Source organism: Strongylocentrotus purpuratus, unplaced genomic scaffold (assembly GCF_000002235.5).
Source record: "Strongylocentrotus purpuratus isolate Spur 01 unplaced genomic scaffold, Spur_5.0 spur5_scaffold_13, whole genome shotgun sequence".
NCBI classification, from domain to species: Eukaryota; Metazoa; Echinodermata; class Echinoidea; order Camarodonta; family Strongylocentrotidae; genus Strongylocentrotus; species Strongylocentrotus purpuratus.
In genome coordinates this window covers 35961977-35982935 of record NW_022145598.1, presented here as the reverse complement: position 1 = coordinate 35982935, position 20959 = coordinate 35961977, and the positions used below count along the sequence as shown (strand labels likewise).

Genomic DNA, 20959 nt, shown 5'->3' with positions numbered 1-20959 from the left:
AGGGAAGTGAGTAAGAATAAGAGGAAGCATGTGTTGGAGGTCTTGAAAATGGATTAACGGGAGATGCAATCGTCCAAAAACTATTGACTAAAAAAAACACTAGAAGAAAAGGACCTACAAAAGTACAAATAAAAGCTAATCAGGAAAGTGATTACCTGGGCCCGTTGCATAAAACTTAGTGATTGCAACAGTACCATCAATATTATCTACCATGGCAACATCCCTCTACAGCCAATCAAATCAATGTTTCAATGGAAGTCGCCATTAACGGCAAAGTTACCATCAATGGTACGTTTTATGCAACGGGCCCTGGAAAAGTTTGAACCTGTTTTTATTGGCCGCCCACGATCAAAAGAAAGTGTCCATCTTTGGCAGACTCCTAGTCAAAAACACTCATCGATACAATCACAAGTCTACTTCAGAGAACAAGAATTTGTCCTACTCTTGAACCTGTTTCTAAAGGCCGCCCATGAAGAGTTCACCTCTGGCAGACTCGCAGTCAAATACACTCATTAGGGACTTTTATATTTGCCCGACGAGAACATGGACTGCTCGTGTGACATCCTTTTAAGACAATGTGACGTCACTCCCAGTCCCTTAAAAGGACGTCACATTGCCTTAAAAGAATGGCACATGTCGCAGTCCACGTTCTCGTTGTGCAAATCTAAAAGTCCCTATTAATACAAGTAGAGCATCAAACACATATCAATACAATCACAAGTTTTTTTCAGAGAACAAGAACTTGTCCTTTCTGTTTATTCTTTTGTAGTTGAGATCATGTAAAATGTACAGTGTCAAAACAAGAAACAAAAGACCACATACTTACTAACTACAAAATAATACAGGCAATATGAAATGTACAAAAATGGTCAAATTCTGAATAGAAAAAAAAAGTTTGATATATTGTAGCAGGTAGAAAACAAATCGTAAGAAACAACTTATCTTTACAAATGTAAATCTTGCGTGCTGTACAGAGTCCTTATTCAGGCATAATGATGAATTTATAAATACATGTATACATACAGCACTGATCTTATCTTGTGTCTATGAATAGAGTATTTACTTTAGTAACAGTTTGATATTCTCCAGCCATACTTGACTACCTCTATGTAGGTCTGTTGCATGTTGGTAGGAAACAAGTCCCATACATAATTTACAAGACAATTCCCAAAGTGTAAATTAATCCTGAAAGGAATTGCAAGTTTATCATGCAAATGTACTGACCTGATAAGTTTTAATATGTATCGATTGTCTCAGATTTCTAGATATTTAGAAAATATATTTGATACAAATGCAAAGCCGGGAATGATAACTTCTGAATTCTGCAATATTGACATTTGTACAAGTGTAATTTCATTTTTTTTTCTTTTGATAAATAGAAATGTTTAATTAAATTCTTTTGTATGTGTCGCTTGTGAATATAACCTCTTTTTCATTATGCCTGATTTGCATTTTTCTATTCATTGTTTGTCTCAGTAAAAAATGCCATTTATTCAAAAATAGAGAGAGAGAGAGAGAGATGGAGAAAAATCCTTAACAATAGGTGAAGCAATATTACAAAGAAAAGAAAAGAAAAGAAAATACCAATACCTGACCAACTTACTACTTGTACATGCACCATATAAAAAAATCCCAAATATTCCTAATTACATAATGTTTTACAGCCTACATTTCTACATCATAATTTAACACTTCCATTCATCACTCACTCCTTCAAGGTTTGTTATTTACATGGGTGTAAGAATATATAGGAATGATAGATTCATCTGATGTACTCCAAAATTTCTTCATCAATTTTCCAGATGCATTATATTCATATACAGGAATATGATATTGTTTGCTCAGGGCCGTAAGGGCGTTAACTCTGTGTTGAAGTAACAGCCTTCCGGCACTAAACAGACGATATCGTCATATCTGTCTCCAATGGCCATCTCACTCATTGTCACAAATCTAGGAAGAAGAAATATGTCTTGTTAGGGATGCCAGTTAGAATTGAGGGCCTGAAAATCACCTAGAATGGGCTATTTTGTACACAAAAAAACCTTAACTATGGCCTGAAAACTGGCATCCCTGTGTTGTACAACCAGTTAAAAAAAGCTACTTGTGTACACCTTTTCCCCTTGCACCCCCTCTTAAAGACAACCTTCACTGCATTTCTTGCAGTTCCATGGATAACGTTAACATTTTAGAATGAGGAAACATTTGAAATCATCATTCTTTTGAAGCCAGATAAAAAAATAAGTCAGTTGATCACTCATAATTCCCTCGGAAAATATACACAGGCCCTTGTAACTGCTGTCATAATTCAACTTAAACAAGAGATAATTTGAAAAATGATCTCCCCAGTTAATTATTTTTGTCGTCATGTTGGGGGGGGGGGACTAGAAATACATTTGTTGTTGGATAGAATATGCTCTAAGATTACGGAATTCTATAACTAGTCTGTCCTATAATACATTCCCTTCAGCTAGGACCTTACTTTGAGGTACTTATTTACATTCATTCCAAGGTCACTTGATGGCATATTATACCAATTCTTCTTCTTTCTTCAATCTCATAGTGAATGCATGGTCCAATTAATTTGTTTAGTTAACAGCAACCCAGACATCAAAGCCATGTTCAGATTACCAGAATTTGCCATATAGCAGCTATATTGAAAAGTGACCACCTAGATCAGTCATTTTCTAGTCTGAATTTCTTATAAAGAAACATCATATAATAAAATGCATGTTTGAGCATCGTCTCCAACGAAACTCATCAAAGAATAAGGGTCCCCGCCCAATCTGAACGTCATATCATATAATATAGTATAACTGTGCTGGGCTTGTTATCAGTGTGCATTGATGGTTGGCCACCTGTCTTCTCAAGTGACCTGATCAAAATAAGTTTCTTTATACAGTCAAACCTGCTTTAGTGACCACCTACCTGTCTACAAAGACCACATCTTTTGTTTCCCTTGATAATGGTTTCTCATTGAAACATGTACTAAAGGAACCTGTCTACAAAGACCATTTTTTATGTTTCCCTTGGGCGGTCGCTATAGACAGGTCTGACAGAACAACGTTTCTTTACAAGATCTTGTTTTGTAGTCTGTACGCTTCTTCCGCTATACACTAATACTTTATACATTTCTTTATATGAGTTTTTATGTAAACTTCCTAAATCATGAACAGGCTGATAGAGAATTTTGGTCCCTCGAGTGATGGTAGTAAAATCAGAGTTTCTCATAACGCTGCATGCTCTTGTGAAATGTGCGTCCTGAAATGTGTGTCCTGAATAGGGTTCAGGCACTTGGATACGAGGTGTTATCAACTATCAAGAACTTTCCAAGAGTTTAAATAAATAGAGGATAACAAATCACCAAACAGATCAGATATACCATGCTCAAACCATACAGACACTACTTTAGAGAATTTTGGCATAATTCTGAGATAACCACCATGTTTCTAATGTACTGTGTTCAAGTGTCACACTTCATGTTATAAACAAGAGTTGAATATTTTTGAACAATTATGCCCATCCTTCTACTTAACAAAAAAAAGTTTCATTTTTAGATGATGTAAATATATGAATATTCACATCAACAATATAGCTTTCTTCTATTCACCTACTTTCAAAGAAATTGAAATAACAAAGTATGTATTCAATACTTCAGGTAACACAGCAGCGTTTTTTTTTAAATATCATGATGTAAGTGTAAATACACTACACATTTCTCAGTGAAACACCTTTGTTACAAAAAACCTAAAATATGCAGAGGTTTACAACTTTATTTCTGAACAAGCTTTACTACCTGAACAACTTTTACTACAGGAAAGTTCAGATGGGTTGTACTAATAACATGACTTCTAGAGCACATTGAAGCACACCTTCAAAGCTATGTCAGGGAGATCAAGGAGATCAGAGGGATTGCATTGTTTACTTTGAATGATCTTACTTCACGCAAGATGGCATGGGTTTGTACAGTTCTTCTTGGACTTGGCATTATTCACGACATACTATCTTCAAAATTCAAGATTTGAAGAATGAGGGGGATTCTAGTCCAAACATATCACACAAGATAGGTGGGGTTTCTCTCAAGTTTATTATCCTGGGATGGTTGTCATCATCAATCTTGCTTCTCAGCTGGAGCGGAGGCAGGGGTAGGGGTAGGAGCAGAGACAGGGGGGTCTGCAGGGGGCTGGCTGGTTCCTGATGATGGGGGGATGGTGACTGCCGGCAGAGTGGCACCCTCACTTGGGGCACTCACTTTGGGGACAGGTACAACAAGGTCGGCTGGAGAAGCTTCACCTTCACCTACAGAGGTCAAAGGTCATAGAAGGGATAAAATTGTGTATATTGTTAAATTTCAATGTTCTTTTCATACAATGCATGCCAAACAAATAATCACACTGTGCTCCATTGTATGTTCCATGGCACCATGAAGTTGTGTGATCTAATGTAAGTTAATGTTTAATATTTCTTTAATCTTAAGTATGTTGAATATCAATTTAATTTATTTGTATGCGCCTTGAGCATCTCTAGAGATGGATATGTTGCGCTTTATAAGTATTGTTATTATTATTATTATTATTACTACAACAGAGGCATTGTCGGGACTCCTCCCAATCATTTTTGTCTTTAGTGATGTGATAATTGTTCTGAATTGAATCACTCACTAAATTATTGAATTAATGACTGAATTTTCAAAATTGGGGGGAAAAGGCTGATGACCTGAGGAAAAATAAAGCATTAGATCGTAAATACCCCTAATTTTATATAATAAATATTAAATGCATTTCATTGTTCAATACAACGTATAGTCATCCCCAAATTCAGAATTCAGAATGCAATTTTTTTCAAACCTCGGCCCTCGGCCCGAAGAAAGATAAAATCACTTGGGAAATTCAATATTGGTATGATTTCCGCGAACATAATCTAATATTTATTTTGCTGAGTAAAAAGACAGAAATAATTTGATTGGGGATACACAAGAACCATACATGATGGAGGCAACACTTACCTGGTTCTTTCTCAGCTGGCTTTGCCTTTACCTCTGTTGGTTTGCTGGCTTCTGGTTTGTCTTCACTGTAAGGTAAACAAACACAAAGAGAACATTCAATCATTGACAGTCCATATTGCATATATACAGTTCGTTCGTTCTTACAAAGAATATCAAGGAGTACATCATCTAAATAGGAAGATCCTTATTTAGCCAACTGATGGTCTCGTCATCGAGCTCTTGAAGTCCAGAAGCACCTTGAGGAGATTTGTAGGACAAGCATCGATGACAAAATCCATAGTTTGGATATCTCCACAGGCACAGTTTGGCAATGGATCAGCTCCAATTTTTTTCTCCCTCTTTGGGCTGATATTTCTCAGTTTTGAATGCTTTAATATTTGTTTTCTCTAAAAAGGCGGAAAACAAAACTTTAAAAAAATAGATGGAATTTTGACTGCGCGCAGTCGAAAATGATGCCTCCGCCATAGAGCAATTTAAACAAGTTTGGAGTTTAAATCTCCAGTGGTTCTTGAGATATCATGATAACAATCTCAATGTATGGAATTTCATAAGTTGACCTCTGTGACCCTTGACCTTTGACCTACGTGCTCCAAAATCTAATCAGATTGTCTTCCTATGGTGATACACACTATCATTAAGTTTGAAGTTTAAATCTCCAGTGGTTCTTGAGATATTATGATATGGTGATACATACTATCATTAAGTTTGAAGTGAAAATTCTCCAGTGGTTCTTGAGATATCGCGATAACGATCTCAATGTATGGAATTTCATAAGTTGACCTCTGTGACCCTTGACCTTTGACCTACGTGCTCCAAAATCTAATCAGATTGTCTTCCTATGGTGATACACACTATCATTAAGTTTGAAGTTTAAATCTCCAGTGGTTCTTGAGATATTATGATAATAATCTCAATGTATGGAATTTCATAAGTTGACCTCTGTGACCCTTGACCTTTGACCTACGTGCTCCAAAATCTAATCAGATCGTCTTCCTATGGTGATACATACTATCCTTAAGTTTGAAGATTTTACATCTCCAGTTGTTCTTTAGATATCATGATAACAATCTCAATGTATGGAATTTCATAAGTTGACCTCTATGACCCTTGACCTTTGACCTATGTGCTCCAAAATGTAATCAGATTGTTTTCCTATAGTGATACACACTATCACTAAGTTTGAAGTTTAAATCTCCAGTGGTTCTTGAGATATCATGATAACAATCTCAATGTATGGAATTTCATAAGTTGACCTCTGTGACCCTTGACATTTGACATACGTGCTCCAAAATCTAATCAGATCGTCTTCCTATGGTGATACATACTATCCTTAAGTTTGAAGTTTAAATCTCAAATGGTTCTTGAGATATCGCGCTAACAAACTCAATACAAGGAATTTCATAAGTTGACCTCTGTGACCTGTGACCTTTGACCTACGTACTCCAAAATCTAATCAGATCGTCTTCCTATGGTGATAAATACTATTCCCGAGTCTTAAGTTTAAATCTTAAATGGTTCTTGAGATATTGTGATAACGGTCAAACGGGACGGACGTACGGACGGACAACCCGAAAACATGATGCCTCCGGCACCACCTTCGGTGGCGGAGGCATAAAAATGTTTTCAAGATTTTTGGGTCAGTCGCAAAGGGCAATACAACATCTTTTTTTTAAAGGCCTTATAGACCTAGATGTCACTTCACAAACTGATAATCCACTTCCCTCAACTTAATTACCACTTCTTAAAAATCTAGAATCTTTCAAGAGGGGGGAATTACAAATATCCTACCTCTTTTTAGGTGGAGGTGCAGGAGTTGTATCCATGGGAACGGCTTGTGGCTCAGCAGCAGGTTTGGCTTCCTTTGACGCATCACTTGACTTTGCTTCTATGATAGGAAATAAAGATATAAAGTATGATTATTTTTTAATTCGTTTATTTAAGTTTTATTTCCACATTAACTGCATATGAAAGGAATTTACAAAGTAACGCATATACAAGGTAACAAAACATGTACATATATTCCATGGATAGGTGGTATTACAACAGTGAAAACAATTTTATGCAAGTCATTAAATACAAATGATGCTAACAATAATCTACAGTAATGAGGAGGAAACCTTAAAAGCATTATGCTTCTGATTAAGGTTCCCTTTGAAGAAGAACACAGGCTTGATGATTAAAGCAATCGCAAAATTCACAGTATCTCACTAAAATAACATAACACAATTCTGGCAGTGTTTACCCTATGCAAAATGAAATTAAACTCAAATTTCATTCTTCCAAATACTCAACTACTTATTTAATTAATGTATAAATTACAACAAGCCTCACTTTACATCATCTCCCTCTAGCATATTGCTTTATTAATTTGTTAATATTTACAGTTTTTGTGCCTTTACAAATATGTTGACTGTTTATCAAGAATCATTTTTTGGATATAATTTGTAAGGAAACAAATTAAATTTCCATTGATGGGGAATATAAAGACATTAAATTGAAAATATTACGAAAACGTTAATAAAATATTCATTCATGTGTTGATTGAAATCAGAATGTTATCTTAAAACTCCATGACTATGAGATGGCTTAGAAAAAAACTGACAAAGCATGTATATTTGATGTGTGCATCAGAGCGTATATTTGAATAACCACATTGAAGGTCTTTCAAGGTATTTTCATCACTTGCAAGAGAGATTTGTGGGAAAATATTGTAATCAACCACGGAGCTGGGAGAAGATACCTTGATAGATGGATAGATTTGCTGACTACAGCATGGAAGAGGCTAAAGAGAAGGTCAAGTTCACGGAAAGGTGACAAATAATTTGTGAGCTTTACTTCTTTTAATGTTAGCATGGAGTAGTATCAAATTGGTTACTTTGACTAAATCATTAATGACCCAAACGGTATCAATTTCCCCACCTTTTTCCGCCTCTTTGCCTTGATGCCTCAGTTACACCTTTGCGTATTTGGCCTGCGTATGGCTGCCTATTTATGGCGAGCCGTTTTAACATTTATTCCTATTTCTTGATATCAAGAATTGAATCCTTTATATCAAGAATTACCATTTACAACAGAAAGTTATTTCTTGCTATCAAGAAAAAGGAATAAATGTTAAAACGGCTTGCCATACATACGCAGCAATACGCAAAGGTGTGAGAGGCATTTAGTAAATCATTAATGACCCAGTGCTACCAGTTTCCTCACCTTTATCCGCCTCTTTGCCTGGGCTGTCATCAATCTTGGATCTCTTGGCTTTGTGCGATCTATGATCACGTCTACCGCCCTCGCCCGGAAGCCTCGTCTCGCCCTCATCCTCGCTATCCGAGAACTCATCATCACGTTGGATGCGCTTGTCCTGAGCCATGATGGAGATGCGTTTGTCAGGGTTCTCCGCCTCGTCTTCGGCGTCGCTATCATCCGGGATGGCATCCTCTGGGATGGGTTGCATCTGGACGCCCGGGGCGTGGGGGATCATCCGCATGTTCTCATACAGACGAGTCCTAGACACAATTTTATTTATTTATTTATTCGTTTTTATTTTAACAGGGTAACTCTCACTATTAAGACTGTTTTTGTGAGAGGCCCGGTACACAAAAAAGGATTTACAAATAAATGACATAATAGCTATTTCTTATATATATCTGACATTGGCATCACCCGAGGACTCTCAGAGAGACTAGAGACTATTGCTTGATGTTTTGTGTAGTATCTTACAACTCAAAGACTATGAGATGGCTTAGAAAAAGCTTGACAAATCATGTGTATTTGATGTGTGTATCAGAGCGTATATTTGAATAACCACATTGAAGGTCTTCCAAGATATTTTCATCACTTGCACATCTGGATATGCATCATAAAAAACATTTGATTAAGTGCTTGTTATGAACACTTATGTATGATGTTATCCGTGATTTTATCTGAATAAAGATCATAGGGGGGGGGGGGGGGGGGGGGGGGGGGGGCTTCTAAGGCCCCCCCCTATGATCTCGGCCGTGAAACGCCCGATCGCTGCGAAAATTTGCATACATGTAAAGTGAAGTGTATAGAATACTATGGTAATTTCAATTTTTTGAAAAATTCACTCATTTGCATATTTATGGTAATTTATGCAAATAAGGTCATAAAATTCACATTTTTGCCCATAAATCAGACATTATTCATATTTAAGCATTCTTTCTCACTACATATATTTGTTAGACCATTTGGAATAATAATACAACACAACAAATTGAAAAACCAGGGTTATTTCTTATGTTATCTATTGTTTTGATAATTTCTTATGTATTTCTTTGTTTTTTTAACGTATGTATTTTATTGTTTTTGTTGTTTTATTTCATTTCCAACTATAATTCAACTATTTTGACCCCATAATAAACACCTAAACTATAAACAAGACCAAATAACCAATGTTTTATCTCTTTATTTGAAAAATGAGATTTCCATATGTTTTGTACACAAATCACAAAAATGAGCGATTTTCGGGCTGACATGCAAAGACAAAAGGACACCTGACTTTGTAATGGTTGGTCCGATTTTCGAAAAATTTCTTTCAAAAGATGCGATAGAGGGCGCAAGTAGCTATAAGTAGTGCAGTAGGACTTTAAAGCATTACAGTGTTTGGGTTCTAACTTTCTGAGTTTCATGTAAGCTAAGGAACCCAGACCATCTCATTCTGTATAACTCTCTGAGAGACTAGGGGGAATTTCTTGATGGGACTACTGGTATGCTGTGTCCAGACTTGTATACCCATAAATGGTATTTACTTTCTGCACATGGAAACTGATGACCATCTCCCTGTAAATGCAATTAAAATCAAAGAAACAAAAAATCAAGATACAACAACAAATCCCCACATCCATCTATGAGAGCCCCTTTTCCTTCAATCAATCTAACTGCACTCACTTGATTTTGTCGAGGTATTCTCCTGTGTTCTGATTGGTCATGTTAGATGGACTAATGTGAAGCTTGAAGTCAGGTCCAAAGTATTCAAAGTAATCATTGTATGGCAACTCTGAAAAGAGGGATACACAGAAGTATAAATGCAATGCTTGAAACGAACAGGGCTAAGTTAAATACAGGCGCCCCTCCCCCAAAGTAATCAGTGTATGATAACTCTCAAAAGAGGGATACACAAAAGTATAAATGCAATGCTTGAAACAAACAGGGGTAAGTTAAATACAGCACCCCCCCCCCCCCACCAAGTAATCATTGTATAGTAACTCTGAAAAGAGGGATACACAAAGTATAAATGCATTGCTTGAAACGAACAGGGCTAAGTTAAATACAGGCGCCACTCCCCCAAAGTAATCAGTGTATGGTAACTCTAAAAAGAGGGATACACAAAAGTATAAATGCAATGCTTGGACAAACAGGGGTAAGTTAAATACAGACCCCCCCCCCCCCCCCCCCCCCCCCCACAACAAAATAAAAAATATATACCAAATTTGCACTCTGGACCCCTACATCAAATGTGAGCTAGGTTGTTTATGGGATACTACAAACATACTACATACAAATATTTGAATTCTGCATTACAAAGAAAACAGGGTAAATCATGGAGTCCTGATAAGAGTCCAATTAAGATTTTTTTTTTTTATCTGATGACTCCAAAATTCGGATACAAGAAAATTCACTAACACTAACGGGATGTTTTGAAGTATCTTGAATTTTTTGGTTAGGAAGAATATTCTACCACCTGACAAAGCATGTATATATGAGGTGTGCATCAGAGCGTATATTAAAAACCACATTGAAGGTCTTTCAAGATATTTTCATCACGTGCAAGATCAAACGAAAATGAAATAACTGGGTTAAAAGTGTTTCCTTCAAGTATCTAACTCACCATTAGCGATCTCTACTCCCAAGGCTGTGGATGTCTCGTAGGTCCAGCATCTTGCCACATTCCGTATCGTGTAACCACCTCCACCCATTAGCAGTAGGGGCAGGTTATACTGCTTCATGAACTCCACACATTTAGCATGACCTGCATGAAGAAAATATAAATAAATATGTTCAAAATTTGTACATATATTATATCTCATAAATTCAACTCACAGGTTAAACGTTGATCTTCTGCATCAAAAATTAATTAACACTGAAACTATTATGATTTGAAATACCAAAAACCATTTCTGCCGCTTCATTATCTTTTGCATGTATTTTTTCCTTATTTCATCCTAATTTTTTATAAACGTAATGTATTTATTTCTTGTAATTATGTATTTTCTTGAATATTACTGTAATGCCAGTTGAAACCAAATTTCTATGCAACTTGTTTGCAAAGACCAAATAAAATATCTTGTATCTTGTATAAGATGTTTTTAAATATCTTCCTTTTTAATACAATTCAATTTATTTAAAAAATATTATCTTAAAACTCCATGAGTATGATATGGCTTAGAATAAACTGACAAAGCATGTATATTTGATGTGTGCATCAGAGCGTATATTGGAATAACCACATTGAAGGTCTTTCAAGATATTTTCATCACTTGCAAGAGAGATGGGTGGGAAAGTGTTGCAAGCAACCACAGAGGCTGGGATACCTTGATAGATGGATAGATTTGCTGACTACAGCAAAGAAGAGGCTAAAGAGAAGGTAGAGTTCAAGTTTACGTCTTTTCATGATAGCGTGGAAGAGTATCAGGATGGCTATTTCAAATGCCCTCATATTTGAAATATGACAAGCAACAGCTAAAGGTCCTGGACCCCAATCCAATACCACATTTGTTTTCAAACTTATGATTTTGTAATGATTATTTCCATGTGTATTACCTGCCATGAACAATGTCCCTGTCATGTTTTGTCATGTATGTTTCTTTTTTAGTTTAGTTTGTATATGTAAATCTTTTTCATTTTCTTATATATTGCAAATGCTTATCATTGTATATACCTTTGTATTGTTTTTATTGAAAATGGAAATGAATAAAACGAATTGAATTGAATCACACATATTTGTATAGTACCACATACACATTTCTGTGTGTACTGGATGTGACTAACAGCTAGACTGGGCCAATTACTTATCATTTTGATGATTCCAAAACCTCAGTGTACAACAATACTTATTTGCTCCATGATCAACCTTTGCCCATCGCTTCCGCACAGTTTCTTTCACAATGCAATCCGCATGACCAAACCTCAACTTTAACTCATCTGTCCCTCGGATAGGACGTTAAATGGAGGCCCCGTGTAGAGAAGAGTCACTACCTTTGCACGTTAAGAACCCACTGCACTATTCGTATAAGAGTAGGGGAAACCCCGGTGTAGTGGTCCACCTGCACACACCCCAGTATAGTAAGACAATACTCTGTAAAGAGGGATGTACTCAAATGGAAGAAGATGATTGAGCGTTATACCTTTGAGTGTAAGATTGAAGCATCCAAGCCTGTCTCCTGATAATGAATCCGCTCCACACTGAAGACAGATAGCACTGGGTTGATACATCTCCATTACTTTACACATGATCTATAGACAAATCAAAAACACGAATAATGTAGAGGTATTGGGGAGTACATGAAGTGGTTACTTCACAAGGTACAGGGTTCAATTCCCTACGAAGACGCTAACATCATTTGGCAAGACGTTAATCTACATTTGCCACACTCGACCGAGATCCAGTAAGTGGGTACCTGGTAGGATTTATTCCTTGAATGCACTGAGCAGTACAGTTGCCGGAGGTAAAATACCAGTGTAATAATATTCGCTCTTTCGAAGTGCACAAAGACATTATATCTTGTGATAAGCGTGATACAAAACAAGACATCTCATAAGATGTTATCAAACATTATCATTGTTTAATACAACTAAATTATTTTTTTTTAAATTATCTGGAAACCCATCACTATGAGATGGCTTAGAAAAAAACCTGACAAAGCATGTACATTTGATGTGTGCATCAGAGCGTATATTTGAATAACCACATTGAAGGTCTTTCAAGATATTTTCATCACTTGCAAGAGAGATGTGTGAGCAAATGTTGCAATCAACCACGGAGCTGGGAGAAGATACCTTGATAGATTTGCTGACTACAGCATGGAAGAGGCTAAAGAGAAGGTTGTGTTCACGGAAAGGTTACAAATAATTTGTGAGCTTTTACTTCCCTACCAAGATACTAACATCATTTCACAAGACATTAATCTGCATTTGCATTTGCAGATTACAAAAACTCCTTTCCTTAATTCTACTGAGGATACAGCCCCCCCCCCCCCCAATCATTGCATTTACCAGGTAATCAGATTAAACTTTGAATAAAAGCATAATATAATGAATCTTCTTATAGTTTCCCTTTAACAAAAAATTCAATTATTCTGACAATCAGAAGAGCATCAACCCTTACCCACGTGTAAATGGGTACCTGATATGCCTGAGCTCTAGTTTCTTTGGCAGCTCGGCAATAACCAGGGTAATATGTGTTAAGCGCCATGAGCGTCAGAGCCTGGCGAATACCGGTGCTATATAAATATCCATATTATTATCATTATTATTAAGAAACATGTGTAGATGGCAGACTTACAGGTTTGAAGATCTTGTCATAGGATTCATCATCAATGCCGTCTCTCAGAGGAAAGTTGACTGCGTAGTACTTCCCTTTGCCTGCACCAATATCCTGCAAGGTCAAAGAAAGAAGAAGGAAATAATATTGAAATTGTGTGAAATAAAAGAGAAATGTGCCTCTGGTATTTTTATTCAATCAGAGTCAATGCACTTTAAAGCCTGTCTGTACTAGTTTGGCCAGGAGGGATTAGACCACCCGGGGTGGTCACTGGACAGGTGGTTATCTCATCAACTCAGCTCTCAATTAATGTAAGAAAAATGGATCATGGGAGACCAATAATAATAATAATAATAATTTAAGATTTGTATAGCGCACATATCTGCCTATAATGGCACTCAAGGCGCACAAAAAAGATTCGCTATTAATATTTCAAATACAAACAATAAACAAATTGAAATTAACAAACTAATAATAAATCAACAAATCAAAAAACAAATGCAAATTACAGATTCAGTAAGACATTGAAATGTTTATGAGAGTTAATCATATTTTTCCTTCATAAGGTAGGTCTTTAGATGCTTGTGGAATAGTTCAATTGTTTTACTTAGTTTACTTAGTTTAACCAAGAGGCACCGATTAGGCATTGTTTTCTATACAGAGGGCGCAAGTAGCTACAAGTAGTACAGTGGGATTTTAAACCAATAGCGTGGACTTACCCTGAGATCTCCTGTACCAGGGAAGTATTCACCATACTTGTGAAAGGATACAGTCATAACCCGGTCTGTAGTATAGAAGGCTTCTTCCACTCCGTCACCATGGTGTATATCAATGTCTATGTACAAAACTCTCTGATGGTATCTGCAAAGAGAAAAGGTGTGGTCAGATATCATTTCACTATTCACCAAAATGGTCTGATTTTCAGACCCTTTTACCGAATAGTCGTACGTTTTGTGCTGCACAATAATAACAATAGGCATTTCTATAGCGCCACCTATCTAGAAATTCTATTCCGAGGCGGATTTATGTTTACCCCAGCTTTAGCCTAGCTGCACTTACAGCGCTCTAGCATTTCAAGGAATTAATTCCTGCCAAGTTACAATGATTCAATCACTTAAATTTTTACATTTACAAGTAGCAGATTATTGATGTAGGAAAATGCTCATGTACCTGTTACATCTCATTTTATGTATGTTATTAACAAAGATGTCAGTCAGTCCCTCAATAGTGTCTGACAGTGAAGTCTAGCAAGTAAACAGGTTTCCTTGCATAATTTGAATATGAGGACACTGCTAACGTTTAAATTTCACAGATAAGACATACATGACATATTCATAATTCCTAAAAAGTTCTACAGAATTCGCTGTTGGCTGCCAAAGGGACATAGTATCTTTATACTTAACACCATTTACAAAATGCAACATTGAAGAATCACTGAAAAAAATATTGTAGTATCCAAAATCTCTTTATTGTACATGGATTTTCAATATGAAAAAGCAAACTCACTTGAGTAATTCCAGGATAGCCAGGACAATGTCATTCACATAGCAGAACCCTGAGGCCTCTGATTTCTTAGCATGATGAAGCCCTCCAGCCCAGTTGATTGCTATATCTGTCTGTTGCTTGTTGAGTTTAACCGCTCCAGCTACAGAGCCACCCGATGACAGCTGACAGAACTCATAGAGACCGTCAAACACCGGACAATCTTCACCTACGTTGACTGTTGGGAAAGTAAATCACTTTGTTATTATCTTGCTACCATCATCTTCAAGTCTTGGATTATGTCCTTCTGGAAGAACAGATATTTCTGAACATAAAAAAAAAACTAATATAATCATGACTACATTATACCAACTAAATACAGTCAACCCCGACATAGTGACTACCTCTCTATAAAGGTTACCTACATACACGTGTATAAAATTAAGTTGCAGACCCTGCCTATAGTGGCCAATTTGTCTGTTTGTCTTCGATGGCTCTTAGGGCAGGTCTGACTGAACATATTTATACCACTTAGCGACCTTGTGGCTGTGCATGATACAACTTAAAGTGTATCTTTACTAATTTATAGGAGGGATGAGACCACCATGCAAAATCACTGACAGGCGGTTATCTCATCAACTCAGCTCTCAATTAACATAAGAAAAAGAGGATCATCGGGGACCAACAGGAACTGATTGGGAAGTTTTCTATATAGAGGAAGCAAGTAGCTACAAGTAGTACAGTGTGGCTTAAAACAAAAGTAAATACATGTACATGTAGATGAACTTACATCTTTGCATCTGTTTGGTGTATTCTGACATGTTATCAGGTCTGATGGTCCTCAGGAACTTGACGTAGTCATCGCTGTGATATTTTGTCATCTCCTCCATCACAGCCTTATGAGGTCTCTGTGATTAACAAATTACACACAATGAAACTTCTAAATATAATGGCACATGATAAAGACGGTTACAGAAGGTTATTTCACACGTATAATGATGCACAATCAATCACTTTCATAGGTGGCATAAAAAATAAGCAAAACAAACAGAGAAATGTGCATGTTTATTTAAACAAACATGGGGGACCAGGGAACAAGTTCTCTTACAAAAGTGGCATTTTTAGCTCTGCCATAAAATTATAAATTCTTTAGGTATAGAGTACTACTAACAACAACAACTTATTCCGTCTGTACAATAAGGTACCTTAAAAGGGTAAATCGTAGAGTTGGCATGGCCTTAATTCCTTAAATCAGGCAAAAGCCTGATAAATGATATCCTAGTAGTGATACGATCCAATGAATGGGAGTGTACTTACATAGATTTCCATCTTTCTGTAGAGTCCATAGTTAAGGATGAGGTTGTGAGTCATGCGTATTCTATGTGGTTTCATGGGATGCCCTTGCCCATAGTAATAGTTCCCAACATCACCTGAGAAATTATAAAACATGAAATATAATTATCGTTTCATATCTTTTACTAATACTATCAATGATAGAAGAGTCTTGTATAGTGTCACATTCCCACTCCGGGCTCTGGCACGGCTACCATTACAGCACTCAAGCGTTTTATGGAATTAATTCCTGCCAGGTAACTATTTGCCTCACCTCGGTGGAGTGTAGATTAATGTCTTGCCAAAGAGCAGCAGTGCTACAACATGATTTTGAACCACGTACCTTGTGGTTTACAGTCAAGAACTTATCCACCGGACCACAACATCTCTTTTGCATGAAGTCAATAAAAAATGCAGTCATTTGGGTAGCTTTCAGAGTTTAAATAATGATAATAAAATTTATTCAGCTAAGCCTCATCAGGATCAGTGCAGTTGTTCTTGAGGGCCCAGCAATTATTACCCTAGTAATTGCCAGGTGCCCACCTACATGTACATCTGGGTGGAGACTGGAGTGGCAAATATGGATTAATCATATCTAGCCAAAGGATGCTTTACCTTGTGAAAATGTGTGAATATATATATTTTTTGGGGGAGGGGAGTTGGTTATAAAATTAACAGTCACACATCAGTTGAATTTCTGACGAGAAAGACCTCATATCTTTTCTTTGAAATATGTTAGTCGCTCACACAATAATTTGGTAAGATTTGCAAAACTGGAAGGAAAAACAAATGATGGTGCCATAATATACTTAGTGGCAGTGCCTTAAAGGGACTTTGTAACATTGTTCAAGTGAGAGAAAATGGTGCTAAGGTAATGACTTCAATGCTAGATGTACAAATAAAGAAACACTGAAAGTTTGAGTGAAAACAGACCATTATTAATGATAACAATTAGGAAAAACTGATCTGAACGATTCCTTAATTCTCCTAACTATATTATTACAATTTAATTACATTTTAGGAGAATGTTAATTGTCACAAAGCAATAAATTGGTTCTAAATCTACATGTATATCATTCCAGATATTTAAGTGTTGAAATATTTTTAAAATCCTGTCATATGTCTTATTTACCTGGAAAAACGGTTGGGAAAATTCAAAATAAAGATGGTTGGGAGACTTTACTATTAGAGGGTGTCACAAAGTGATGCCTTTAAAGAAAACCATAAATATCTTTGTGTTTTGAGAATATTTTCAGGATTTTTTGCATGTTTAAGGGTTACGGTTAGTACAGTAGATCTAGAAGGAATATAATAAATAAACATGTCTTTAAAAAATTATGCATTTTTTTTCATCAACCTTCAACAATGTTACTGAGTCACTTTAATATCATGAGATCACTAGCTAGCTCTAGTAGTTCTCTGTGAAACAGTTTAAAAATAGGAAGACCAATATATCTTTGCTTCGAAATATATTTCGATTCGTTCGCACAATAATAATTTGGTAAGATTTGCAAAACTGGAGGGGAAAAAAAGATGGTGCGAAAGTATACCTAGGTCTTAGTGGTAGACAGAAATAACCTGTCTGGTATGGGTAATTCTTCTTCTTCCTTCTTCCAGTATAGTACAGTCCGCCGTTGGCGTATTATCGTACCTTGTGTTTGTCAAGTGCCGAGTGTACAGTGCAAGTAAAAAGGCTCTACAAGAATTCTATGTGCAGCTAAAAAACAGTCTGAAGCTTAACGGAGCTTGATGTGTTGCACCTTCTGCTTGAAAAGTTCCAAAGAGGTGCAATCGACGACAGCAGATGGTAAGGAGTTCCACAGTCGGATAGTATCTGGGTAGAATGTGGTTTGGAATAGCAGAGTTCGGGCAAAGGGGACATGGAATTTCTGTGGATTTCCACGGGTGCTGGGACCAACAACGGGTATGAAGTAGGTGACTGGAAGATCAACCAGGCCATGGAGTATGCTGTAAACCATGCCTACTTTCTGCTGAGCCCTTCTTTCCTGCAGACTTACCCATTTAAGTTGATTCAGCATGGCTGAGACGCTGCTTCTGCGCCGATAGTCACCCAGGACGAAGCGTGCACAACGGCGTTGCACCATTTCCACCTTTCTGATGTTCTCCTGGGTGGACGGGTCCCACACTATTGCAGCATACTCCATCACAGGGCGTACTAATGTCTTGCACAGCAACTCCTTGGTCTTCTGTGGGCAGGCCCCCATGTTTCTTTGCAGAAAGCACCGTACAGAGTTGGCTTTTTTGGTGGTGACGTTTACATGGTGATTCCATTTCAGGTTGCTCTGGATGTGGACCCCCAAGTACTTTGCAGTTTCTGTTACATGTAGCTGCTCTCCATGGATGAAGTAAGGAAAGGAGGCTTTGGATGTCTGTCATATTAAAACTGCACGAAACCTAAGTTCCTTCGTTGAAATTCGACGCTGGGAATATTTAGTCAATGTTCGGTTGCTCGTAGCTCAGGTTCTGATCATCGCACGAAAATAATTGAAGAATGATACATAGTGGAATTTCCCCACGTGTCAATCGATACCATATTCATGATGTAAGCGCTAAAAATAGCAGCACTATAGCAATTTGAATAGAGCCCTGTCAATGCACTCGAATTTGATCGTGAATTAAGAGCTCAGTGCCAAATCGATGCACTGAGCTGTGGACGCGGAAAGTCCCGTACAGATACCTCCAGTTAATCCTCGATTTTGTACAATATTTTCATGTGGTGAAGATCAGAGACATCTCTGTAGTTGGCTGACAGAGTTATGATTGTCTCGATTGGAGAAACGGGACCAAGGCCCAGGCACCTCATCTTGATCGTTTCCTAATTCCGCCTACGAAACCCGCTACGCTACGCTACGCTACCGCGCTTATGAACTCTGCTTCAATTATGCTTGTGTACAATTTGTCAATGGCTAAGGCCACGGACGATCCTCTCAATTCAAAGCCGAAATATTAGGTAAATTTCAAGTTTCAACAAATTCTAAGAGGAAAAAAGCACACATCCAATAATTCTATGCATCATTCTCATCAATAATTTTGTAAAGTTTAGGTTAGAAATTCCAAACTAAGCTTACCATCATAATAATAGCAGACCCTTTTCTTTGTACCCGTAGACGCCATGCCGGTTGATTCTTCTACAGCCGACAAAACACTGCTTTAGTCCCACACACACAAGCAGCGGAGAACTCAGAACAATGAAGAACAACGTAGAATCAAGGGGACGCTGCTCCGCACTTCGCTTCTAAATACACATTGATAACATGCGTCGATGTGCAGTATCAATGGTTCAGCGAATTAAATAATCCATTCAGTTCTGTGACTGGCGCGCGACGATCCAAGTGGGGCGGTATGATTGTGTTCCCGCGGGACTGAATTTAATAGGCTCAATTCAATCCCAGCCCCCCCCCCCCGATGAATCGTAGCAAACAGTATAGATTCCTAAATCTCATTTGTAAGATGATGCTAATGTAAGGTTTTGGTACTCGAAGTAAGGGCATTTTTGTTTTGGGCTCCCGAATATTTGAAAATCGCGTCGGCCGCAAGTTCGCTCGGGGGGGGGGGGGGGGGGGGGTACAATTTTTTTTGTACCGGGGGAACGTCCCTGTTAGCCAGTACATTTTTGGCGAATTTAGGGCTGATTTCAACACTTTTTTGGCCGGGGGGGGGGCACGTGCCCCCTATGCCCCCCTGGATCCGCCGCTGCTATATAATGAGGTTTTGAATAGCAATTATAACCAATTGCTTCGATATCACGTGATCCTAACATTGGCAGAAAACATTTAGCCTGATTACTGTTCGTGATTCACGTCACGAATATGATATAGGCTTTTTTTTCTTTTAGAACGAGATACATCTTCCGTTAGACATTCATCCAATCGCATGGGGATATGACATTTTTCACTCTTTTATTTTTACAACCTGAATTGCCTTTCGCCATGTTTCTTTTTGTCCGAGAATACTTATTATTCCTTTTTTAAATCCTTTTCTACACGGTTACAATCATCACATTACTTGTGAGAATCCAATACTATAATTTCTATTCTATTATATACTCCATGTGAATTCAATATGAATTGAGTTGAAACAAAATTGAGTTTATTCTGAAGATACGGGTTATGGTGGGAAAGAAACATGAACTAAATGACACAAAACAAACCAAATGTCTTAAAATGTGTTTTTAATCTGTTTAAGATGTAACACCAGGTTCGTGCTTCAATATCATGCATACAGTCAACAAAGGAATATAAAGACAATAGTAATTGATTTACTGTTTCGCCTTTAATCTGCTTATCCGAAGGGTGGATAAAGCTAAGGCATGAGATATACTTTTACAGATAATCAAATAAACAAACATAATATACTTAAGGGCCCACTACGATTTATATTAATAAGACCGGTCGTTTATAAAGAAGAAGAAGATTGTCCGCTCATCAACGAATATGGTACGTTGCTATCAAACGCGTATTATTAGAGAACAATAATTAATTCAGGATAGCGTTCCCTATATGATCATTGCTGCATAGCGTTCATATAAGTCGATTTAAATATGGAGGCTGTTATCCAATGGACAGGGTTGATATGGGATGGAGTTGCGTGATCTCTTCAAGAAAGCCGAAGATTCGTTTCTCCGCAGT

The 20959-nt window shown here is 37.2% G+C and overlaps 1 protein-coding gene across 1 annotated transcript; it reads right to left on the bottom strand.

Moving 5' to 3' along the window:
- Positions 1–3669: 3669 nt before the first annotated feature.
- HDAC1 (histone deacetylase) lies at positions 3670–19451 on the bottom strand. The gene is given in 13 exon segments (NM_214546.1): positions 3670–4296; positions 5003–5067; positions 6791–6887; positions 8207–8502; positions 9905–10013; positions 10845–10985; positions 12361–12469; positions 13518–13610; positions 14216–14357; positions 15003–15216; positions 15769–15886; positions 16296–16408; positions 19400–19451. Coding segments are annotated over 13 exon segments (1731 nt in total). The 5' UTR covers positions 19446–19451; the 3' UTR covers positions 3670–4108.
- Between the last annotated feature and the right edge of the window lie 1508 nt (positions 19452–20959).